At 42.8% G+C, this 27,348-nt stretch overlaps 1 protein-coding gene across 4 annotated transcripts in view; it reads left to right on the forward strand.

The window, feature by feature from the left end:
* The window catches only part of LOC129696187 (transcriptional activator GLI3-like), a 360,260-nt gene that overhangs the window by 322,836 nt on the left and 10,076 nt on the right, over positions 1 to 27,348 (forward strand). For all 4 annotated transcript variants that reach the window (XM_055633815.1, XM_055633813.1, XM_055633812.1 and 1 more), the window contains 3 exons: positions 10,853 to 11,002; positions 18,180 to 18,344; positions 20,778 to 21,047. In XM_055633815.1, the coding sequence (XP_055489790.1) occupies positions 10,853 to 11,002; positions 18,180 to 18,344; positions 20,778 to 21,047 (585 nt within the window). The remainder of the gene's footprint in view (positions 1 to 10,852; positions 11,003 to 18,179; positions 18,345 to 20,777; positions 21,048 to 27,348) is intronic.

Genomic DNA, 27,348 nt, shown 5'->3' on the forward strand with positions numbered 1-27,348 from the left:
GACACAAAGTGTTGGAGTAACTCAGCGGGTGAGGCAGCATCTCTGGAGAGAAGGAATGGGTGACGTTTCGGGTCAAGACCCTTCTTCAGACTGTTGTCAGGGGAGGGGGCGGGACAAAGATAGAATGTAGATGGAGAAAGTAAGACTAGTGGGAGAACAGGGAGGGGGGAGGGGACAGAGAGGGAAAGCAAGGGCTATCTGAAGTTAGAGAAGTCAATGTTCTTACCGCTGGGGTGTAAACTACCCAAGCGAATTGTGGTGATATTCCTCCACTTTGCGCTGGGCCTCACTCTGACAATGGAAGAGGCCCAGGACAGAAAGGCCAGATTGGGAATGGGAGGGGGAGTTGAAGTGCTGAGTCACCGGGAGATCAGGTAGTTTAAGACGGACTGAGCGGAGGTGTTCAGCAAAACGATCGCCGAGCCTGAGCTTGGTCTCGCCGATGTAGAGAAGTTGACAACTGGAACAGAGAATACAGTAGATGAGGTTGGAGGAGGTGCAGGTGAACCTCTGCCTCACCTGGAAAGACTGTTTGGGTCCTTGGATGGAGTCGAGGGGGGAGGTAAAGGGACAGGTATTGCATCTCCTGCGGTTCCAGGGGAAGGTATCTGGGGAGGGGGTGGTTTGGGTGGGAAGGGACGAGTTGACTAGGGAGTTTCGGAGGGAACGGTCTCTGCAGAAAGCAGTAAGGGGTGAAGATGAGAAGATGTGGCCAGTAGTGGGATCCGGTTGGATAGTGTATGTTTCTGTGCATTACTTGTTGTTTTTAAAAAAATGCCTCCTCCTATCTTAAATCGTTCTTCTCTGATTAGTAATTTTTTTTTCGAGTGGGAACAATTATTCTTTAGGTAATAGAATCATTTTAAATTTGAACGCTTCCAGTAAATTTCTCCTGACCCTTGAGAGGTCAGGTTCCTCTCTGTTCAGCCATTAATCCCAGGAACCTCCAATCTGTTAACGTTCATTTTGTAAAATGTTTCAAAATGCTCTCTGAAAATCCACTGAATAACCATTTTCCCTTCGCCAGCTCTATCTATTATTACACTCAGGTTTGTCAAACGTAATTTATCTTCAAAAAGACATGGTGGCGGCCGTGTGGAGCAGCGGCAGAGTTGCTGCCTTACAGAGCCAGAGACCCGGATTTGATCCAGATTACGGGTGCTGTCTGTACGGAGTTTGTACATTCTCCCTGTGACTGCATGGGTTTTATCCAGGTGCTCAAGATTCCTCCCACATTCCAAAGACGTGCAGGTATGTAGGTTAATTGGCTTTGGTAAAAAATTATAAATTGTCCTTAGTGTGTGTAGGATAGTGCTAGTGTATGGGGTGATCGCTAGTCGGCACGGCATCCGTGGGCTGAAGGGCCTGTTTCCGTGCTGTATCTCTAAACTAAGATAATTCACATGAGTGGTCTATGCCAGCCAATCCATAAAGGAAATTGGGTGGGGTCGTGTTCTGTTGACTGGAAAATAAATTATAATCCCTTCTTTGCAGCTTAAAACTGCCAGTTATTTTTGTTTTACTTGTTTGTGTAATGTAAAAATGTATTGGCTTTTCTTTTTGATCAATTGATGTACTATGCTGTGCAGGGAACCATTGGTGCTAATAACTCCATTGTCACATATTATGACAGGGAGAGGAGTGGGTGGGGTTCAGAGAGTTGATTTATGGATTCAACTCTCTTTGTGAAGCCTACAAAACATTTGTAAAAGAGATGAGAAAGTAAGTCAAAAGGAAGGAAAATCAGAATTGTATATATTTATGCATGGACTTTTTGTAGAAAGATTGCTCACACTACTCCATCACATTTCCTGGATACATTCCATCTCTTCAGCAGGACCAACTCACAAGAAATGGTAGCACAGTTGTTCATAGGCAGACTGGAGAAACATTGGAAGCCTCAGTATTGACTCCAAATCGCATGTGGTCTCATGGGGTCATGTCATAGAAACATAGACAATGGAGGAGGCCATTTGGTCCTTCGAGCCAACACCGCCATTCATTGTGATCATGACTGATCATCCACAATCAGTACCCCGTTCCTGCCTTCCCCCCCATATCACACGTGGGAAGGAAACCTCTCCCTGATTACCAACTACAGGTTAATCCTCCATCAGCTGATGTCTTTGCGGCTGCAATGAGTGAACCAACTTGAGGATAGGTTTAACTGACCGTGTCCTCTCTGATCCACTGGTGGCAAAATAATCTGTCCACTGGTAGAAATGACCACCACACAGCACTTAGAAATATAGAAAATAGGTGCAGGAGAAGGCCATTCGGCCCTTCGAGCCTGCACCGCCATTCAATATGATCATGGCTGATCATCCAACTCAGTATCCTGTACCTGCCTTCTCTCCATAACCCCTGATCCCTTTATCCACAAGGGCCACATCTAACTCCCTCTTAAATATAGCAACTCCCTCATTAAATATAGCGGAGATTGTGGAGCTCCTCAAATATAGTGGAACTTGTGGAGATTGAGTCCTATCTTCACACTGAGGACACCCTCTACCCTCTACCATATCATGTGGCATCACACAGATTCAAAACAGCTGATAACTGAATCTATGAAGTACTGTGAATCATATTAACAGAAGTGTACACTTTTGCAATCAGACTCATGACTCCACATAATCTTCACTCTACCATTACTATCAACCCTGGTTTAATAAGTGTGATGGGCAATACAAAACTTATTGCATGCAAACAGGAAAAAATAGCAATAGACATAACTAAATTATATTCCAACCAACGGGCCAGATCAACACACTATGGTTCTGCCACAATTAGTCAGGAAAGGTGGTGGACAAGCAAACAGCTAACTGAAGAAGGAGGTTCCAGAATGTCCCCATTCTCAACAATGCTAAGACACATATGAGAACTGAAGACAAAGGCAACCATGTTCAGCCAGAAGGGCCAAATAGATGATGCATCCAGACCTCCTCCTGAAATCTCTACCATCACAAAAGCCAATTCGATTCAATTCAAAGGTCACAAAGTGTTGGGGTAACTCAATGGGTCAGGCAGCATTTCTGGAGGACATGGATAGGTGTTGTTTCAAGTCATAGACACATAGAAACATAGAAAATAGGTGCACGAGTAGGCCATTCGGCCCTCCGAGCCTGCACCGCCATTCGATATGATCATGGCTGATCATCCAACTCCGTATCCTGTACCTGCCTTCTCTCCATACCCCCTGATCCCTTTAGCCACAAGGGCCACATCTAACTCCCTCTTAAATATAGCCAATGCACTGGCCTCAACTACCTTCAGTGGCAGAGAATTCCACAGATTCACCACTCTGTGTAAAAAATGATTTTCTCATCTCGGTCCTAAAAGACTTCCCTCTTATCCTTAAACTGTGACCCCTAGTTCTGGACTTCCCCAACATTGGGAGTAATCTTCCTCCATCTAGCCTGTCCAACCCCTTAAGAATTTTGTAAGTTTCTATAAGTCAGGACCCTTCTTCGGCCCCTTCTTCAGTTTCAATTCATGTGATATCAAGTAATTGTTGAGTGCATCAGACACAGCAAAGATTAAAAGACCAAACAACATCCCAGTGTTGTACTCAAGATCTGTGCTCCATTAGTAGCTGCAAAGTACAGCTGCAACATTAGTATCTGTCTGACAATGTGGAATATTACCAAAATATGTTCTGGTCATGAAAAGCAGAACAAATCTAATCCAGCTCACTACTGCTCATGCATTCTATGCACATACGTCAGTAAAATGATGGCAGATTCATATCACTTATGGTGATATGAATCCTCCAAACCATTCTTTAATTTTAACAACAACTATTGTTATTCTGGCGTAGAACTTCTGAGATATTTTATTTTGCCTGTTTCTCATAAATTATCTCAGTTTTCAGAAATAGCGGGGTTTTTTTCTCGATGATGCCCTGCAATTCTTGAGCACTTTATTTAAGTTGGTAAGTCTCATCTGAGGATTGGTGAACTGAACCAATGCTTCAAATGATTTTGTAAATATATTTAACGAACAAGACTGCAGGCCAGATGCTGGAAAGAGAGATCAATGCAGATGGATATTTGATGTTTGCTTTGGACTTAGTTGGCTGAAGGACCTGTTTCTGTGCTGTCTGATCTGTGCCACTACAGATACCCTCAGCACATGTATGCCCTGGGCTGAGATTTTGATACATGACTGTAATACCTTTAAAATAGGGTCAGACCCTTCTCAATGCCCTTCTCTCCCTAGAGGTCAAGAGGTCCTACCCAATGCTCCACATTCAACTGTATTCCCCAATCTTAAAGGCTCTCCATCCAATTGTTTTTTTGATGTTGTTTATTGTTCACTTTGTGATGCCAGTGATGAGCTCCAGAGGACTGAAAATATTGCATTTGCGGCACTTCAGATCTTTCAAAGCTTTTCATGACTAACAAAACATCTAAAATGTGTCAGCATTCTTGTAAGCAATACTGGCGATCTAACGTGAGTGCTCCCACATAATACAAAGGAGTTTGAACGGTCATTTAACTAAATTTGGCACAGGGAATGAAGAGAGGAATGTTGGCCTGGGTATTAGAGAATATGACACAAACTGTTTTACAAAGTGCAATAGAACCGTTTGCATCCACTTGCCTGAGTCTATGTTGACTGAAAACTGTGGATACTGGAATCTTAAGCAAAGTACAAAGAGTGGGAGGAATTCAGCTGGTCAGGAAACATCTGTGGAGGGAATGGACAGATAATGTTTCAGTCGAGGCCCTTCTTCAGACGTATGATGGTTTGGAAGATGGTGGTCTGGTGTTCGTCAGTGGGGTCATGGTCAAAGGGTGGTAGGTGTCCGAGAGTTGTCGCCTGACCTCAGTACGGTATTGATCCATCCACAATTGCACCTCCCATGTCAGTAGATTTGATGATATTATTGGGATTGGCACTGAAGGAGTGGAGGGCTGTACGATTGGAGGGTTGAGATTGTAGCGGGTATGAATGGAGAAGTCGAGACTGTCAACAGTAAGGTCTTGGCCAAGTGAAGAAGTGCCCCGACCTGAAGAACTATCCATTCCCTCACACATGCTGCCCGACAAGTTAAGTTACTCGAGTACTTTGTTTTTTTGCTGTATGTCGACTGAGTCTTTTTCCACTTTGTTTGAGTCCATGTGCAAGTGATGCTGCTGCAAGTAAGAAATCCACTGTTCATGTCTCCACTTGCATATGACAACAAACTTGATGTGAAATATAACTTTCTTTAGTCAGAGGGTGGTGAATCTGTGGAAGTCTTCGCCACAGAAGGCTGTGGAGGCCAAGTCTGTGGATATATTTAAGGCAGAGATAGAAAGATGCTTGATTAGTACAGATGTCAGGGGTTATGGGGAGAAGGCAGGAGAATGGGGTTGGAGGGAGAGATAGATCAGCCATGATTGAATGGCAGAGTAGTTTTGATTGGCTGAATGGCCTAATTCTGCTCCTACTACTTATGGATCATATGAACCCCACATTTCACACGTGTCCTTTAATGTGTGTCACCACAAACAAACAATACCCTTCCAACTCCTCAGGCAGGCTGGTAAGGCCTGACTGCAATGATGACAGAGGCCATCAATGAGGCAGAGGAACCTGGTGAAAAGCAGTGCACACTGACAGATGCTTCCTTGAGCAAAGAGCACTTACAAGGAAATGTCTAAAGACAAGAGTGCTACAAATAAATGTGCTGAGGGGAACCTTGCAATGCAGGCAAATGCCTCTTCCGTCTATGAATGCAAACGTTTTATTAATAAAAATAGAAGATTCCCCACGGCTCGATGGTGCTGAACTAAGCTGCAGAGTGATATGTGCGACGCATCACAGCAGAGGCAGCTTGGAAGGATTCTGAAATAAGGTTTCTGTGAGTGAGGGAGACTCTTGTTGCAGACTCCGAGAGAGGTGCACATACTTGTTTGTCTATCGATTTTTGGAACTGGCAAAAGGCGAGTAATCATATATGGTGTAAATTATTAAATTGGCATCAGGTTGTTTTGAAGAAGGGTTTCGGCCCGAAACGTTGCCTATCTCCTTCGCTCCATAGATGCTGCTGCACCCGCTGAGTTTCTCCAGCATTTTTGTGTGCCTTTTTAATTTTCCAGCATCTGCAGTTTCTTCTTAAACAGGTTGTTTTCTTATTTGTTTGTGTGTTGTTCCACTGTTTTTGCAGTATAGTCACCAACATATTACAGCAGCAGATGTTGAGAAAGAAATTGGGCTCTGGCTTTAGAAGAATAAAGCTGAAGCTTTTTAACCACACTGGTTTCAGTCTGTGCTTGGATATCCTAACCAAAGATGCGCAGATAGTTTGGTTAAATGGCCACTGTAAATTGTCCCCAAGTGTGGATTGATGGTAGAATGTTGAGAAAAGTCTGTGAGAATGTGCGGAGAATGAAGTGTGGGATGAATGTGAGATGAGTGTGATTGGGTGGTTGACCGTTGGTGCGAAGGGCCTGTTCCCCCCCCTCCCCCCCCGTACTAACTACATGGCCATGAAATTGCTGAATATCCGACAGTGTGTGGAAGAATGTCCACAGATAATTCTTTAGACCAAAAGTGATAAGAGAAGCATCCTTCATAAAGAATGACATCTGTTTACCATGGAGCAGGTCAGGATGAGCGTGGTATTGACAGCACCTAACAACACTTAATCCATTGTTTAAAATTGCTTTGCCTGACAGCATTTCTAAATCCTCCAGCACCTGGCACCTCTTTGTTAAAGTGAAGTACACATGCGCTATGGGGAAATATGGCAAGAATTTAGAAGCTCATGAATATGCAGATCCAAAAAATGCTTTGGTCTAGATTTTCCTAAAATGCCTGCACTCATTGTCCTTGTTACCCATTCCATCAGAGACTCCCTTGCTGGATTCAGAAAGATAATCTCATCTGTGCCAGGGGACTTGGAGCTACTTTACTTGGCCCTGAATGGGGCAGGACCTTGAATAGCACAATTCAAGTATGTGGGCCGGAATAAGCCCTACCCTCAGAACTCCTTTGGGTTGCTTTTGTCTCGATTTTTTTGTTTGCATAAAAGATATTGTGTGCAATTAAAGGGGCTGTCCCACTTGGGCCACCTAATCCGTGAGTTCTGGCCAGTTTGCCCTCTTCTCATACTCGCAGCATGGTTGACACGAGGTCGTAGGAGGTCTTTGTAACTCTCCTTCATGCTCGAGAGTAGTACCCGTGTACTCGAGGCCTCAGCTAGGTCGCGGCGTATTTTTCAACATGTAAAAAAAGGTCGCCTTGGAAAAAATCGATACTTTTTTTGCTCGTAGGTTTAGTCGTAGTAGGTCGGCATGTTAGCCGTAGGTAATCGAGGGTAGTCAAAGGTAATCAAAGGTAGTCGTAGATAGTCTTCATCATAGTCGAAGGGAGGTCGAAGGAGATCGAAGGAGGTCGTCTTCACTCTCCACTATTCGGTGTCCAATATTTCCGAAGTTATTCGTAGCTAGTCGAAGCAAGTCTTCTACATAGTCGAACGAGGTCTTCTACATGACGTTTTTTAAAACTCTCCTAAACTCTACTAAACTCGCCAATTAGGTCGCCCAAGTGGGACAGCCCCTTTATAGTCTATATAACGTGTGTAAATTTATATTTTGTGTGTTTGAGTCTATGAGCTTGTCATGTTGCTGCAAACAAGATTTTTACTGCACCCTATGCATCAATGTACTTGTGCTTGTGATAACGACTTGACCTGATTGATGCGTCTTTAACTTTTAACAAGGCTCTGTCCCTTCTTTGATGATAGTTAAATCTATCAAGATTTTTCTAGTTATTTGACATTTTTAAGATTATTTGTTTCAAAAATCAACTATAACTATCAAAAAGCATTGAATGACACAGAAATAGTTTAGTTTAGTTTGGAGTTACAGCACGGAAACAGGCCCTTCGGCCAACCGAGTCTGCACCGACCAGTACACACACTAGGGACAATTTACAATTAAACCAAGCCAATTAACCTGGAGAAAACCCCCGGAGGTCACGGGAAGAAGACGGTACAAACTCCACATAGACACCACCTGTGGTCAGGATTGAACCCGGGTCTCTGGCGCAAGTCTAATGCTGTACCACAGTTCCGTTCAATAATTTGAATGTTTTTGTCTTGCCCAGATCCCTACAACCTACAAGCAAATGAATGGGCATGTGGGGTCCTTCACCTGGTCTAACTTAGTGCAGGATCCAAGTCAGATCTCATTGCATGAATGCTGGCCAACTGCAGCAAACTCCTGCCCCACCACTGGATTTCATGGGGAGTTTTCCAGTGGAGTGCAGCTGCAAAGTGGTCATTAAATGCAAGACGAGCACATTTATACAGGAGTCCTGAAACAGACTGACTTCTATGCTGAAGACTTCCTGCCTTTCCAAACAGAACTGCTGAGAAAATCAGGCATAAAATCCAGGTTTAACACAAAAGTGAAACTGATGAGCCCTCTTCTGGTACACTTATAGCACTGCAAGCTTCACTTCCTTTTCGCAATGTTGTTATATTTTCCCAACCAGTGTTTCAATAATAAACCCCTGAAGCAACTGATTCACATTTAGAAGGAGTGAGCATCCTGACAGATTTTCATGGTATTAAGGCAGAATTCTTTACGCCTTAAATTATATCTTCACACTCCCATAGACAGAACATAGAACAATGCAACATAGCAACATGCGATGCCCTTCATCGCACCGTCTACACTGACCAGCATGCTAAATTAAACTAATCCCACATGGTATGTGTCGCTCTAATCCCTGGCTATTCATGTCCCTGTTCAAGTACTTCTTAAACATAGCTATCATATCTGCTTTCATCATCTCCCCTGGCAGCATGTTCCAAGCACCTACCATCCTCTGTGTAAAAAAAACTTGCCTTGTAAACTTTTCAATTCTCTCCCTCTTACCTTAAATCTGTGGCCTCAAGCATTTGACATTTCTACCCTGGGAAATAGACTCTGACTCTCCTGTCTCACATAATTTTGCATACCTCTATCAGGGTGCCCTTCAGCCTCTAATGCTTGATAAACAATCCAAGTTTGCCCAACCTTTCCTTGTTGCGAATAATCTTTAACACTGACAACCTCCTTGTGAACCTTCTCCAAAACCACCACTATCCTTTTTGTAATGTGATGACCAGAACAGTAATGGAGCACAAAATAATCCAAATGTGGCTTCACCTAAGTTTTATAGTGCTACCACATGACCCGCGAGCTTTTATACTCAGGAATTGAGTCTAAACCCCAAAGAATTGTCTTCATCACTTCTCAATGAAAAGTGTTTGACCAGTGAGTTTACAAAGAAGGAAAGATTATTGTGGTCTTGCTATCTAGTATTACTGATTATTAATTGTTGTATATTTTATTGTCATGTTATTGCAGCAGCTAATAGCTTTGTTATTCAATTCCTGGTATATATCACAATTAAACACTCTTGAATCTTGATGTGTCTTATATTTTGATTGAGATTAGAATTTCAATTAGATTAAGATCCCAAAATGTTTCAGATCTCGAAGGGTCGAATGGCCTACTCCTGCACCTATTTTCTATGTTTTCTATCCAGGGAAAGGATTGTGTGTCAAATTAAAGGAGACATGGCAGCTGGTTTACACAAAATTAGTTCCTATAAACAACCAGTTAATGACCAGAATACTTGATTTTGCAAGGTTCACTGCAGGATAAGGACTGGCCAGTTACCTCTCCTCTCCTCTTCTTTAAAATAGTACCATAGAATCTTTTGCATCTTTCTGAGAGGAAAGTTGGGCCCTCTGTTTAATTGCACTTCTGACAATGCAACACTCCCTCAGTAAAGGAGAGCTACCTTAGATTTTTTGTTTTAAGAATCTGGAATGGGACTTAGCTGCTATTATTTTGATTTGAAATCAAGGGTGAGTTCCAACAGTGCAAAAAAAAAAACATGGGACGGCATAGACAATAGGTGCAGCAGTAGGCCATTTGGGCCCTTCGAGTCAGCACCACCATTCAATGTGATCATGGCTGATCAGTCCCAATCAGTACCCCGTTCCTGCCTTCTCCCTATATCTTCTGACTCCGCCATCTTCAAGAGCCCTATCTGGCTCTCTCTTGAAAGTATCCATAGCGTGGTGGCGCAGTGCTAGAATTGCTGCCTTCCAGTGCCAGGGACCTGGTTTGATCATGACTACAGAAGCTGTGTGATGGAGTTTGTACATTCTCCCCCCACATTCTAAAGATGTACAGGTTTGTAGGTTAATTGGCTTGGTATAAATGTAAATTGTCCCTAGTGTGTGTAGGGTATTGTTAATGCATGGGGATCGCTGGCCGGTACAGATTTGGTGGGCCATAGGGCCTGTTTCCGCGCTGTATCTCTCAATTAAACTAAAAAATAAATGAGTGATGTTTAAAAATAATGAATTAAATGATGTAATAATATGGATAGGTTGTAAGACGGTGGATATTTACTTGCAATATTTGCAAAACAATGACAGGGTGGATTTTCAGAGACTTCAGTACCGATCCTGAGAAAAGGGCTGGTATGATCATTAATGTCAGTTCTGTTTATTTTCAATCAAAGTTACAATGAACAGAACTGAGAAACTTGGAGGACATCCTTTTGCACTGAAGTAAAGATGATCATCCAAGAATCAGAATTTTGTAAAGTTGAAATAAATTGATAGAGACACAAGGAACTGCAGATGCTGATTTGCAAAAAGGGACACAAAGTGTTGGAGTAACTCAACGGGTCAGGTAGCATCACTGGAAAACATGGATAGGTGACATTTCCGGGCCCTTCTTCAGCTTGATAAGTTTTGCTACTCACAGAACACGTTGTACGAAGTCAAAACACTTATTTGCAGACAAGGTGTCAAGATGTTCACTGATATTCTGCCTGTTTATTCTCTAATCAGCACATTAACAATGACCACATCCACGGAGAGAAGAAAGAGTTTGTGTGCCGGTGGCTGGACTGCTCTCGAGAACAGAAGCCATTCAAAGCCCAGTACATGCTTGTGGTACATATGAGGCGACATACTGGGGAGAAGCCGCACAAGTGCACTGTGAGTTTGTTCATGGAGTTTTTGCCTTTGTCATTATTCTCCAAAGGCCACTGTCCTATCACTGATAAAAGTGATTCTCACCATTGTATATTCTAATGTCTATTTTCACTGTTGCATTCTATCTGGTTAAGCGCTTTTTTCAAGTCTATCCAACACAGCAAAACAGTATATTTTTCTCCTTGACTTATTCCAGGAATAATGAGTAATTTTGTGCTTCCATTTCTTACTTTGGTTTTATCAGGTGGCTACTGGCTAAAATGTCAGACCTCAGTTTAATTTAGTTTAGTTTGCAATTGTTACATGTACTGATATATAGTGATAAGCTTTTTAATTGCCTGCTATCCAGTAAAAGAAAATACTAAACATGATTACAATCAAGCCATCCACATTGTACAGATCTAGGATAAAGGGTATAACATTTAGTAGCAATGTTACAAAATTTTGAGATTTTATAAAGCAAGTCTGCAATTTATCCCACAAGCATAAAATAAATTTAATTTGACACCTAATTCACTTTCATATCTTCAGTATTAAATAAGTTATGGCCATTTTCACACTCAGAAATTAGCATCTTGTTCCCTATTGCTTTTCCATTGACTTACCACAAAAGCTGTGATCAAGGACAGTCAAATGGCCATAACTTTATTAAAAATTAAGAGAACTGAAAGAAATTAGAAATTAGAATCAGTTATTCTAGATTGATGCATTCTGAAACAAATATTAAACAATCTTACTTGGATGACCTGAAATTAAAGCATATAATGAGTTAGTTACCCAATTGTAGCTAATTCCAAAATTCAATTACTAGATCTAAACATCTATCCATTTCTTAAGAAAAGATTTACATTTTTAAATAGCCCAAGTGTCCAAATAACGTTCACACAAGAATTCACAATAAAACATGATTTTTAAATCTCATTGTCATTAATTTATAGGCCAAATGGAAGGAATTTAGTGTTTAATTGCTGTAAATTAATGGCCATTTAAATCAGCTTGCGAGTGGGATTTTGTGGAACGCGCTGGTTTGGAACGTTGCGGTTGCGGTGGATTTGAAGCCCATGTCGGCATGTAAAATAATGCTGGTTCGGATGGGCTCCAAGTCACCTTCTCGCAACTTAAAATTTTGATTAAAGGGAAGTTAAGCAACACTTTTTAATGTAAAAATAAACAGCCTACCTTGCCTTGTCCCCTACATGCGATCCGTCACAGCGATTTTTCGTCAGCAACTAAGCAGGCTGAACAACATCGATATCAATAGCCTAGAGAAAACAGCGTTTTAAACCCGCCCCCCCCTCTCAAAGGCGCCAAAGTCGAGCACACGGGCAATGACAGAACTGCAGTGCCGCTGAAGGTTTTGCAACATACCTACATTTAGTGCTAGATAAAGTCCAATAAGGTCTGATTAAAGATAGTTCAAAGGTCTCCATTAGGGTAGGACTGTTCAGTTGCCTGATTGCATCTTCGTAGAAATTGCCCCTGAATCTGAAGGTGTGCTCGTGTATCTCATTTGGGAAAGGGGAGAAAAGGGAGAGGCTGGGGTTAAACTGCTCCATGATTATGCCGATGGCCTTGCTGAGGCAGCATGAAGTCCAGATGGAGTCTATAGAATGGAAGTTGGTTTTTCTTAATAGTCGGGCTGCGTGCACAATTCTCTGTAATTTCTTGCCGGAGCTGTTCCCAAAACATGCTGTGATGCATTCTGATAAAATGCTTTCTACGGTGCATCTGTAGAAACTGGTGAGGGTTTTTGGGGACATGTCCAACATCCTAAGCCTCCTAAGGAAGTAGAGGTGTCAATGTGCTTGCTTGGCCATTGTTTCGACGTGGCTGGTCCAGGACAAATTGCTGGTGATATTTAATCCTAAGAATGAAGTTTATGGCCATCTCTACTTTGGTGCCATCAAAGTATACTGGGGTGTGTGCACTGCTTCACTTCCTGAAGTCATCACAAACTCCCTTGTGTTGCTGACATTGAGGGAGAGGTTGTTGTCTTGGCACCAGGTTACGAGGTTCTCAATCTCCTTCCTGTACTCCATCTTATCATTATTTGATATCCTGTCCACTACGGTGATGTCGTCTGTTGACTACTTAGCAATGCAGCTCTTGGAGTGAATGCTGCCAATCCAATGCCATTACTCATTGTAGAGACTTTTAAATCTATGCATTGACATGGAGCTTGTCAAATGGAATACTTTAAGTAAATACGCCACATTATGCTATCGACTGTTATTGCTGAATCCTTCAGTAAAGTTTCCCACTTATCATAGAGTGCCTTGTATATTCTGGCATGACCGAGAATTAAGATTGCTCACATTTTCTTCTTTGTGGCTAATACCACATTGGTTCCACAGTAGTGCAAATGCACAAATGAGAGACAACTATTTTACTAAATACAACTGAAAATTACAGAGATTAACTCAACAAAATATTATTTTCAAAAATGTGGAGCTATTCCCAAAATTATGCAGATAAAAAAATGAATTTATTTATTATTCATGCATTTAACGCATCCCATGTTCTTCAAAATGAGTTGATTTGTTATGAATTATGGTCAGTGTTGCAATGCAGGCAGTCGTCATGTTACAAAAGGGTTCTGAGAATTCCACATTTTTCATAAATTGGAAATAAATAAAAACAGTGTGTGGCAGGGGAATTACAGAAGCAGCTGTGACAGTGGAGTTATCAGGAACTGAATCATTCTACCGTAACCAGAGAGCATACCTGAACTACTCTCTACCTGATTGTTGACCCTTGGACCATCGTTGACTGGACTGATCGCTGGCTTTACCTTGCACTAAACGTTATTCCCTTGTCATGTATCTATATACTATAATGGCTCGATTGTAATCATGTATTGTCTTTCTGCTGACCGAATAGCACGCAACAAAAGCTTTTCACTGTACATCGGTACACATTACAATAAACTAAACTTTAATAACGGTATGAGGCTCATGTTGCTTGGACTGCAATCAAGCCATTATGGTGTATAGATACATGATAAGGGAATAATGTTTAGTGCAAGGTAAAGCCTGATTATCTACCTGTCGATGCCTCTCATAATTTGTTCACCCTTTCCATAATCCCCACATCCTTCCTATAGTGTAGAGACTAGAACTGCTCACCATACTCTAAATGTGGCCCAAATAAAGTCTTACACAACTGCAACATGACGATACAACATCCTGACCAATGAAGGCAAACATGCCCCTCAACTTAGGCACAAAATGCTGGAGTAACTCAGCGGGACAGGCAGCATCTCTGGAGAGAAGGAATGGGTGACGTTTCAGGTCGAGATCCTTCTTCAGACGCTCCTCAACTTTACAACTTTAATACTTAATATCCTGACCAATGAAGGCAAACATGCCCCGACACTTACTTAACCTCCTTAATTCACTTTCAAAGATGTATGGACTTGCAATCCAAGATCCCTCTGTACATGAATATTCCTCAGGACACTGCATTTTAACGTATACTCTCCTCTTCCTTTGGCCTCCTAAAATGCAACACCTCACATTTGTCAGAATTAAACTCTATCTGCCATTTCTCTTGCCAATTTTCTGACTGATCTATATCTTACCGTATCATTTCACAACTTTCCTCAATACGCTCAATTGTACCAACTGAGGGAAGGTCACGGTGACGTAAAGGTAAAGTTGCTGCCGTACAGCGAATGCAGCGCTAGAGACCCGGGATCGATCCCGACTATGGGTGCTGTCTGTACGTTGTCAAAATCATCTTCACGTCTTGTTTTGTCTAAGCCGGAACAAATCTGTGAATGGAGTGTAATAAAATGGAACTGCAGATGTACAATACAATACGAGTTTATTCGTCACATAAAGTGCAAGTGAAATGAATATGTCAGCAGCGATACAATGATAAAGAACACACAATACACAATAAATATTTAACACAAACATCCACCACAGCATTCATCACTGTGGTGGAAGGCACAAAATTTGGCCAGTCCTCCTCCATTTCCCCCTGTGGTCAGGTCCAGAGTCAGTCCAGGATCGGCTCTTCCCCACCAGAGACCGCGGCTTCAGGATGGTGTAGGCCGCAGGCCGGCGGTCAAAGATTCAAAATTCACGCTGCAGCCAGAAGCACCGCAGACCGCAGAGCCGGCGGTTGAAGTTCCCCTCTAGGGGTGATGGTAAGTCCACGCCGGGCCCGCGGTAGAAGTTGGCTGCGGGCCGGCGACGGAAGCTTCTTCTTCTCCCGGGTCCCCCACGAGGGATCCTGGGCTGCGGACGCCGCGCCAGCATGAGCCCTGCAGACCGCGGCTTCAGGCTGCCGGCTGCCGCGGGCCAGCAAAATGGAGCGCTCCAGCGAGCCCTGGCGAGGGCTCGCCCGCTCCACGCCAAGAGTCCACGCTGCGCCCGCCGCTGGAGCCCCGGGCGCGTCTACGGGAAAGGCCGCGCCGATCCTTGTTGTTAGGCCACGGGGGAGGCAACCTGGAAAAAGTCACCTCTCCATGGAGGAGGCGACCAAAGCGGTTTCCCCCTTGCCCCCCCCACACCACCCCCCACACAAGACACACAAAGAAACACAAAAAACACACTTTAAAGCATGTCGGTTTATACCAAAGATAGACACAAAATGCTTGAATAACTTAGTGGATCAGGCAGCTTCTGACCTGAAACGTCATCTATACATGTTCTCCAGAGTAGCTGCCAGTCCCGCTGAGTTACTCCAGCCTATCTTTGTGAATGGAGTGTCCTTGATGAGGCCCTAACTGGGCATCAGCGAGGAGATTATTTATGAGTATGCGCTGCCTGGTAGCAAAGTGCATGGCACCTTCCATTACTTTAGAGATATGATGGAGAAATGACTGTAGACAGCAATTAGGTGAATTCAATTTGTCCCACATGTTATACTCCACATTAAAATTGAGTTCCATTGACTTTGGATCCAGTATAGTTCTCCAAAGATGAATATTGATCCCTTTGCTTTACCCGATAAGGTAAGCCAGCTTGATTCTATCATTGAATAGGGATGGATAGTTATATATTCAGTAATTGTACCCAAAACAAACCTTAGGAAGGATATTCCAAGAGGTGCATCCAGCGAGACCATTTGGTGAAAGTAGAAATAAGACAGTGTAATCACTTTGATGGGATGGTATTACAGGCCTCCCAATAGTCAATGGGAATTAGAGGATCAATATGTGGGGAAATATCTGACAAGTTAGGGACAATAACATTGTAATAGCAAATGGTTTTAACTTCCCTCACATTGACTGGGACTGACAAGAGTTCCAAGTGGGGCGGAATTTGTTACGACTGTCCCGGAAAGTTTCTCAAGCAGTAAGTAGATTCCTTACTAGACAGGGAGCAACATTTTCTAAGTTGTTTCTTGCCCAGCAAGTAGCCAGCTTACTCTCGTTCCAAAGTAGACAATAAATCTGCAATTCACCGCACAAGCAGACAATATATTCCATTGAAATGTCATTTTCTGGGATAAGAAGAATTGCCTACTGTCTAATCTTCTTCATTTTCCAAAACTTGGCCGAACCATTCATGAGTCTACTACTCTGTGGAGAAATGCAGACCTTCAATCACTTATGTACATTATGCCACTCACAGCTTTCACAAGCTCCTTTGCCAACAGTGTTTTTTTGTTAATACATCATGTCATAAGCACCATGTCAGCTCATTTATAACCAAGACCTACTCTAGATTTTAGGATTAAAAGCAACTGTCAGCCACGTTGTAGGTATATCTCTATCCCGCTCTGTAAAACATAGCCATTCAAAAATGTTACTCATTTGCAAATCATGCCAACATTTGCTATGTAAATGCTTTGAAGGTTACTTTGTGTTATTTTCCTATTAAAGTACAACGTGCATCAGGAAATCAGATTCAACACCTCTTGTCATGATTCATCCGAATGCAATATAATTGCCCTGTCACTTTTCATTCATGCACTGACATCATTGAGATATTCAGCATCCATTCATTACATACTGATGTAAATGTCAGCATATTAAGACTACTGACATACTTCCAGTGAATCAGCAAGTAAGTGGCACAGCAGCTGCTTCCTGCATCCCTTAGGTGATGCTTTAATATTTCTTAAAATGACAATGTCCTAATTCGGTGCTTTCTATTTTTAAAGACATTTGATTTGGCATTTGGGTAAAGTTATGTCCAATTAATGCACCAAAAAGGGCTGAAAACCCATTTTCTAAATTAACATCTCCAGACCAGGGCAGCACAGTGGTGCAGCGGTAGAGCTACTGCCTTATGGTGCCAGAGACCCGGGTTCGATCTTGACCACGGGTGCTGTCTGTACAGAGTTTGTACGTTCTCCCTGTGACCTGCGTGGACCTCCGAGATCTTCGGTTTCCTCTCAAACTCCAAAGACGTACAGGTTTGTAGGTTAATTGGCTTGGTGTGAATGTATAAATTGTCCCTAGTGTGTGTAGGGTAGTGTTAGTGTGCTGGTCGGGGTGGACTCGGTGGGCCGAAGGGCTTGTTTCCATGCTGTATCTCTAAACTAAACTTAACGAAATCTCCTTTGCATCAAATGGAGCTAAGAGATACTTGATTAGTGCATGTTCTATTTCTCATATCATATGTCCCGACTGGACAGTAAAGATAAATGCCCCAATTGGGGAAAATGTTGGCTTGCACCATTCACAAAGAATCCCAGTAAAGGTTTGCTAAACAAGATGTCCAAACTGTCAAAGCATCATTTTGACTGCACAGTACATTCATTCCCAGTGATCACTGCAGTGAACCCTGCTTCAATAGATCGTTCCACATAGTAAATGGATGAGGCACACAAATTTTGGAGCTGTTCCAGGTATGGTACAATAACATGATCACGAAGCAGGCATTCTTAATCATCCTGGCTCCCATCTATCACAAGTGAATTCTACACAGAAAAATGAAACAAGTAGGTTCTTCCATGGGATCTGCTTGACCTCTGCAAAAATGCAACATTCTATAGCCTAGTGACATAAACAAAAACAAACAAGTTATTATTTAAAGTGCACATGTAATGTTCTTATTAGAAATAATTGTTAGGTTATTGGTACTGCATCTTCTTCATGGCCAAACCCAGAATTCAATAATTCAATGTATGGTAAATGAATAGTTATATTTCCTTCTTCCATCGGTAACATTAAGAGAGTTAAATAATTGCAAGTAATGTGCAGCTAATTTGTTTTGTATAGTTTGAAGGCTGTGCAAAGGCCTACTCCAGACTAGAAAACTTGAAAACACACCTGCGGTCTCACACTGGAGAAAAACCGTACGTCTGTGAGCATGAGGGCTGTAACAAAGCGTTCTCTAATGCATCCGATCGGGCAAAGCACCAGAACAGAACTCACTCTAATGAGGTAAGCTGTTTTCCGGCATGCGCTGCTGATTTGGTGCATGTTGGTCAGTTTATTACAGTACTGATTCAGTGAATCTGTTTTAAACATATTTTTCTCCATTTAAAGCTGGATAGTCTATTTTATTATGCATAATTACATATAACGCAAGGCAACATTGGGTCGATTGGCATTACAACAATATGATATAATGATAGGGGAGCATAGTCTAGGAATTTCTTCTCTCAGATTCATGGTGTTTTGGAATTCTCAGGGGAGCTGTGGAGGGTGAGTCACAGAGCATATAGACCGAAGATCCTATAACGGAGCAAGATAGACCACTCCTTCTAAATGCAATGGGCTGACGTGTAGTACGCAACGGAGCGGAACGTGGGCCTTTTCTAATCCATTTCAGTAACCCGACCCGACTCGCAGTGTAATTAATGTTGCAGGGGAACAGTTTGTGTTAATAAATTATAATTCTGAAAATGAGGAGAAGATTTTTACCAAAGAACTTTTATTTTTACGAGGACGTTTCCGTAACTGGCATCCGTCTCCGCACTAATTATCTTTGCTCCTCTATGGGATCTTTGGTGCGGAGACGGAAGCTGGTTACGGAAAAGGGCCGAAGATTACCCATGAATCTGCCCATGACCGTACTACGTGTTATTCGTCGAGTGATCTATCTTGTTTGCAATAGGATCTTTGATATAGACTGGAGAAGTGGGAAGGTCAAAGGGGAACGGGTGGGAGAATGGAGTTGAAGCCAAGATCACATCACCCATGGACTTGTTGGATGGCTGAGCGAACTTGAGAGGGTGTAAGACCCATTCCTGCTCCTAAACCTGATGTTTACCCTGAGGAAGGGGAGGAGACACCGAACTCAGAAAAATACCTTGACTCCATCCTATCACCCTTGGTTTGCATGACTCCCCAAACGGAATGTCCAGGTTACACCTCAGACAACTCTCCGGTGTCTCCGCGCATTCAACCCCTGGAGGCCCTGGTCAAAGCAATATTAAGATAAGGAAATAGGCACCTTTGTAGGGTACAAGCAAACCAAGAAGGAAAACCTTGGATTCCCTTTTGCTATGCCTTGATCAAGTTCTTTATGCTCATGGCTCTATGTGAAAATTTGAAGTTCAAGGCTCACTTGAGCCCATCGTTTGAGATGACTTTCCTGCATAGAGCAGATGAATTGCTGCAGTTTAAGATGTGCAACATTTCAAATGATGCATTGATGCAAAGCCTAGTTTTCAGTTAAAATGAAAGATGCAAAGGCTTAATTTAAAGTGCAACTGGGAGTGTTTCTAATGTGTTAAATACAACTAAATACTCACAGATGTAGTTTAATATATATAGGAATGTCATATGCTTTTATCTGCCTTTCATGTTTCATGTTTCTCCACATTATATTTGCACCCCTTTTGGGGATGTGATAAGAAACACCATCAAAACAAGTTTCTGTTTCAGAAGGACTTGGTGGTTTGTAGCACCTTTCATCAATCAGCCTGCCCCAAAGAGATGGCATGGTTGTGAATTTGCAATCAGTAAGCTTCTGATCATGATAAGATAATATGATTTTATCATGATGGTAATAGTTATGCTGAGTGTGCACCCATTTGCACGAGTCCTACAATAATCCTACATTCCCATCAACTCTCCCTCAGATTCTGCTACTGACCCACACACTAGGGGCAATTTTCAGTGACCACTTTAAACGATTTTGGGACATGAGAGGAAACTGGAGCACCATAAGGAAGCCATGTGGTCCCAGGAAGAATGTGCAAACATCATCATTCCTTACAATGTTATGTACGACAGTGATCGCAACTTCTACCGAAGTGTGGATGGCCGTTGTGCTAGAAGCTCATCCGCCTTTTGACAGGTCTTGTTTTTGGTTCTGCTGGGGGTTTAGTCACCGACTATTTGACCACGGAGCAGGTAGCACGGGATCACATGGTATCTGTGGCGGGGAGAACTCCTCCTGACCTGACCTATCTAACAATGATTCACATGGTTCCCTGATCTTCATGTCTGAAAACAGGGAAGAAATATTCATTAAGGTCCTTGTTGGTCTCCTGCAGCTCCCCACATTTCAAGCTGGAAAGGGTACAGGGAAGATTTACGAGGATGTTGTCAGATCTAGGGTGTTTGAGTGATAGGGAGAGGTTGAGTAAGCTGGGACTTTAATCCTTGGAGCGCAGGAGGACGAGGGGTGATCTTTTTCGAGTCGAGACCCTTCTTCAGGCAGGGTCTCAACCCAAAACGTCACCTATTCCTTTTCTCCAAAGGTGCTGACTGACCCACTTAGTTACTCATGCACTTTGTGTCCTTTTGAAATCAGATCTGAAAAGTCCAATCATGAAAGAAATGTCACAATATTCCATTTGTTTCTTTGTCTACTTGTTGGAAATGATTCTTCTAATTCTCTTGATGTTCATTAATGTTTTATAGAAACCTTACGTCTGTAAGATACCTGGCTGCACAAAGCGCTACACTGATCCCAGTTCCCTACGAAAACACGTTAAGACAGTTCATGGCCCAGAGGCTCACATTACAAAGAAACAACGTGGAGATATTCACCCAAGACCTCCAGCACCCAGGGATTCAGCCAACAACTCCCAGTCCAAATCACCTGGACATCAGCAGGCTGAGCTGAACAACGCTACCTCAAAGCGCGAAGAATGTCAACAAGTTAAAGCCATCAAGAAAGAGAAACCAATGGTATGTACACATTTGTTTCCACAAATCTAACAAGTCATTTAGTATGAAGCATTTCATTTCCAGATTATTTGCTCTCTTGCTTTGAAATTTCTCATCGCCCCTGACTGTCGCATGGGTGACAACAGGTCACTGATGCGCCATACATGTGAACGTTCTTCAGGTGACAAGTGAATATTTGCAGGCTCCATCGGTCGCAGAAAGGGGGACACAGTCCAGGCCTGTTTTGTCAATAATCAATGATGATTAATATTCAGGCACCTTTTCAGCAGTCGATGGGCACATTTGGAGTGAATCGCCTGCTACCCGGAAAGTGGCCTGTATATTCCTACTTCAGTTTCCCGTCTATAAACCAGTTTCCCACGCCAGTATTGATATCCCCAATCCCACACGCTGTAATATTGTATTTTAATTTATTTTGCGAGATCTTCTGAAAGTTCGAATGCACCACATCCACTGCTTCTCATAGCATCATACAGCACACTTTCCCCATGACTGATGTCAGGTTCAAACTGTGAAAGACAAATGTAGAAGCAGGAGGTCAGGATCTTCTGCTCTGATCCTACTATTCTAACCAGGTAACACTGACCTTTTGGACTATGTGTTTTCACATGGCATTCTGAAACATTCAAGGAACCACACTGCTGGACTTGCCTCCTGCTCCACTTTGCCAAGTCGACGCTGCTTTTATACAACCAAGGATGGATGGAGACTGAGCAGTTTTAAAATACTGTTGCTTGTTTGCAACAGAAACAGTTCCCTCCCCAAACTACTTCCCTACTGCCACCAACATGGTGACCTGTTCTGTCAATGGCATCACCTTTTGTGTCATAGAGAGATACACCGTGGAAACAGTCCCTTCGGCCCAACTTGCCCACTACAGCCAACATGTCCTGGCAACATTAGCCCCACCTGCCCATGCATGTTCCATATCCCTCCAAACCTGTCCTATCCATGTACCTGTCTAACTATTTCCTAAATGTTGGGATAGTCCCTGCCTCAATTACCTCGTCCGGCAGCTTGTTCCATACACCCACCACCCTTTGTGTGAAAAAGTTATCCCTCAGATTCCTATTAAATCTTTTCCCCTTCATCTTGAACTTATAGCCTCTGGTCCTCGATTCACCAACTTTGGGCAAGAGACTCTGCATCTACCCGATCTATTCCTCTCATGATTTTATACATGATTTTATACATTTTATGGTGTCTGTTTTCATCTCCCTTACATCCTTGAAATAAGTTGTTCCCTCTCCTCCTCCGTTTTACTTCGGAGTCATGTGAGTGACTACGTGAAGAAGAACCCCGCTGGGACGCATGCGTGTCATATCGCTACACGCATTGCAATGAGTCACAGCAGGGGGAACAACGTTCCCCTTAGCGGCAGAATTTAAAAGCGGGGAACAGCAGGTAAGGAGACTCTGCGTTCTTTCCACTTACTTCACAGGTGGAGGCATAGACAGATCCACGAGAAACAAGAAGGCTGCGAAAAAGCTGGTGGGGGAGAACCGCGGAGTTGCGGGCAGCCAGCAGCAGCCAACGGCACACCAATCTCCTGTAATGGGAACAGCTGTGCCCGACTTCGCTCCTGCTCCGGCCAAATCAACACCACGGCCGGGCGGTAAAGCGAAGCAAAATACAGACAGAGTCGTTGACTCCGATGAGTCCGACTTTGAGCAGCCGCGAGCGGCCAGTGCCCGTGAGCATTGGGGCTGGTTGGAGCGGCTTCAGGAGCAGCCGCGAGCCGCCAGTCCCCGTGCGCATTGGAGCCGGTTGGAGCGGCTGCAGGATCAGGAACAGCCGCGAGCGGCCAGTGCCCGTGATTGGCATTGGAACCGGTTGGAGCGGCTGGGGGAACAGGAGCAGCCGCGATCGGCCAGTGCCCGAGAGCATTGGAGCCGGTTGGAGCGGCTGTTGGAGCAAATACTCCAAAGTGGCAGGCTCCGGGAGATGCAGCCTAGTCACAGTGGGCAGCTAGTAAGTCCTACAGCAGTACCTCTTGTAGGGCTGCACAGTGTTTCTTCCTCATCAGAGGGGAGTACGGGGGGTCAATTCTGGGCTGACCCTGAAGAGGGGTGTACAGAACATACCCCTAGTGTGCATGGGGTGCAAGAAAACCTATTGGATATGGTGTTCCAGTTTATTCAACCCGACCAAACTGGCCAAAACCTGGAGCCCAAAATAGCTGCAATTATCGACTACATGCCATTCAACCAGCTACAAGGACAGGCATTATTGAACACCTTGGTGGAAGATTACAATTCTATCTGGATGCATGGAATAAGTTAACTAGACACTTATATTTTAAGCAGTATCCAGGGTTATACCATAGAATTTATACAAAAACATTCCCCTCCAGTTCAGCATGTACCGAACCGAATGTTCGTGCTTACAGGCAAAGAAAAATCAAAAGCACATGCTGAACTACAGCGGCTTTTTAAAAAAGGAGTAATTGAGAAAACCCAACATGAATCACAGGAATTTGTGTCCAAAATCTTTATCAAAAACAAGAAAGATGGTGGTTGCCGCATCATCATCGATTTGACTAATTTGAATACTTTCGTACAATATATTCATTTCAAGATGGAAACCTTTGTTACTGCTAAGCAATTGATTTCCAAAAGTTGCTACATGGCAAGCATCGATTTAAAAGATGCTTACTATACAGTACCCATAAGAGGTGACCACAGATGTTATTTAAAATTCAACTGGATGGGTCAGCCATGGCAGTACAGGGCACTACCTTATGGGCTAACATCAGCCCCCAGGCTGTTCACTAAAATTTTGAAACCAGCCCTAGCGTTTCTGCAGAAACAAAAACACATGGTAATGGCATATCTAGATGACATACTTATTGTAGGCAAAACTTTGGAATTGGCTAAACAAGCGGTAACAGCCACAAAACAATTATTTGAAAAACTGGGGTTTATCATCCATCCAGTTAAATCTAAATTAACGCCTTCAACCACAATGGATTATCTGGGGTTCACCATTAGCTCAGTTCACATGTCAGTGATTTTGCCGGAAGAAAAGGTTACAGCCTTAATAGAGGCTTGCACCAAAATCATTGACATCACTAAACCATCCATCAGACTACTAGCAAGAATAATTGGCAAAATAGTGGCTGCGTTTCCAGCCACACAATTCGGACCTTTACATTATCGAAATTTACAGAGGGCTAACATACGAGCACTCAAAATTAATGGTGGTCATTTTGACAGACCAATGAAGCTACCGACAGAAGCCATAATGGAACTAAAATGGTGGAAAGATAACATTAGGCATTGTTCCAATCCAATCATTATCAGCAACCCGTCTATGGTACTACAAACTGATGCCAGTGCACTTGGTTGGGGTGCTACCAATTCCATCTCCAGCTGTGGAGGGAGATGGAATGCACAGGAGGCATCATTATTACAAACACTGGGCATAAACTACCTGGAGATGTTAAGTGCATTCCATGGCCTTAAGTCATATTGTTCTGGGTTATATCACCAGCATGTTAGACTACAAATTGACAACACCACCGTGGTAGCATATATCAACCATATGGGTGGAAACAAATCGACATCATGTGACAATCTGGCCAACACAATTTGGCAATGGTGTATCCAGAGAGATATTTGGATATCAGCTACCTACTTACCAGGTAAACTAAATTTAGTGGCAGACACCAGGTCACGCAAATTCAATGAAAACACTGAATGGATGTTGGATAAAAATGTATTGCTGAAATTACAACACGATATGGAACACCAGATATCAATGTTTTCGCATCCAGGCTCAATCACCAGTTATCAAATTATGTTTCATGGGAACCAGACCCTGGGGCAGCGGCAACAGATGCATTTTCGCTGCATTGGGGGAAATTGTTTATTTATGCATTCCCACCTTTCTGCCTCATCAGTCGGGTATTAAGGAAAATACAGCAAGACTCTGCGTCTGGTATTTTGAAAGTACCCGATTGGCCTACTCAACCATGGTTCCCAGTGATACTCGACATGGTATTAGAACCATGCATCACCATCCATCATAGACCTAAATTACTGGTTCATCCCGTTACAAGGGAAAGTCACCCATGTCATAATTATACAAACCTATTAATTTGTAGAGTTTGAAAGCACCGCTACTACACCTGGGACTGACGGACCGAACAGTGGATATTATTTCAGCGGCCCACAGACAGTCCACCAAAAAACAGTACTTGGTGTACATCAAGAAATGGGAAATGTACTGTCACAACAATAACATCACCCACAGATCTATGAACATCCCGTCTGTTCTGGAATTCCTGGCAAGCCTCCATTACGATGAGGGGCTCAGTTGTATTGCCATCAACTGTGCCAGAAGTGCTCTGTCAACATACCTGTGGCAAGGAACAGAGCGGCATTCTGTTGGGACACACCCCCTGGTAACCAAACTCATGAGGGGCAATGTTAATCCCCCAAGAACCAGGTACTCCCAAATATGGGATGTGAGCATTGTACTGACCATGTTAAGAAACTGGTCTCCACCTACAGCTCTGTCCCTACAGAAACTGACTATGAAAACAGTCATGCTGATGGCCTTGGTCACGGCACAAAAGGTCCAGTCGCGACAGAAACTAAGGCTGGACAACATGACTATTTCATCTGGAAATTTAACTTTTCACATCAATGAATTAGTCAAACAGAACAGACAGGGGTCAACAGGCCTAAAAATAGAATTCAGGGCCTACCCGACAGATGATCGTCTCTGTATTGTAACACAATTTTTATTATATATGGAGTATACTAAGATCATCAGAGGCAAAGTAATGGCACTTTTAATCAGCTACAAACAGCCACACAAAAAGTGACAGTCCAGACCATTGCTAAAACAGGTCCTAATAAAGGCTGGAGTCGACACTAACATTTTTAAATCTCACTCCACCAGGGCTGCAGCTACATCGGCAGCTATGAAGTTAGATGTTCCTATGGACCAAATCCTCAAGACAGCAGGATGGTCAGGGGAAAACTTTCCAACGATTTTATAACAAACCAGTAATTGAACCTGGAACATTTGCAGAAACAATTTTAAGTTCTGTAATATGATTTTACCCCATAAATAGGGGCTATAATTTGGTGTTAATAAATTTATCGTTGTTTTTCAATATCGTATTGATGTCTAATGATGTTAACACTATTCTCCCCATAATCAAGGCAGATGTGATGCATGGACTCGTTTCCACAGCATGAAATCACAGAGCTTTAAAATCTTCACGTAGTCACTCACGTGACTCCGAAGTAAAATAGTAAGATTAAACGAGAACTTACCAGTTTGAAGTTTGATCGTTATTTTATGAGGAGTAACGTTGAGGGAATACGTGCCCTCCGCTCCCACCCTTGATCATATACTCAACTGGTATCTCTTCTCTAATCTTACTATGTTTAGTCATTACAGTTATCTGTGATTTCACACCGCTGCTTTGAAGAATGACACGCATGCGTCCTAGCGGGGTTCTTCTTCACGTATTCTCTCAACGTTATTCCTCATAAAATAACGATCAAACTTCAAACTGGTAAGTTCTCGTTTAATCTTACTATTTCTATCTACTGTTCTACCATTAAGACTGATGCCCTAGTTCAAACCCATGGTGAGACCCGTTATGATTCATAATATCAATAAGATCTCTGTCCTAGGATCTCTTCTTTTGCTCTGAAGATATGAGACTGAAGTCGGATGTGTCGAATGCCATGATTGTGTAATGATACAAGCAGGCTTCGAGAATCTGGATCGATGATGGAGAAAAAAAACTTCAACAATGTAAAGTTAAAAACAATGCATTTATTAAAACATCAAAATGTAGCAACAAGGATCATGCACTTCTGCCCGCCAAGGACTCTTTCTTCAGAAGGCTGGTCTGGAGAGCTGGAGGGCTTTGGCACAGTTCCGGATCATGATCGGAAGGGTAGTCTTATGAGCTTGCAAGCAGCTTACACTTACATAATCAATTTAACAGCCTTTTCCCTTAATTTACAAGCAGATGGCAGCTACATTGGGGAAAAAACAGCTAGCCTACCTCATAAAGAGATAAAGTTATTAACAATATAAAGTTATTTACTGCACTCAGCTTCAAGCTAGTCTAAATCCCCTTCTTTCATAAATAAGTTGCCACATCCCACTACTTTATGACATGTTTTACAGCTGCATTCCTCAAGGCTTCATGATTTACTTGTTTTTTTATTAAACAAGGTTACTTACTTACTTAGCCTAGGTGCTGTTAGCTGACATTGCATTATCGTTCTGACACCCGCTGAGATACTCCAGCTTTTTGTGTCTATCTTCG

Source organism: Leucoraja erinacea, chromosome 4, assembly GCF_028641065.1.
Source record: "Leucoraja erinacea ecotype New England chromosome 4, Leri_hhj_1, whole genome shotgun sequence".
Classification (NCBI taxonomy): domain Eukaryota; kingdom Metazoa; phylum Chordata; class Chondrichthyes; order Rajiformes; family Rajidae; genus Leucoraja; species Leucoraja erinaceus.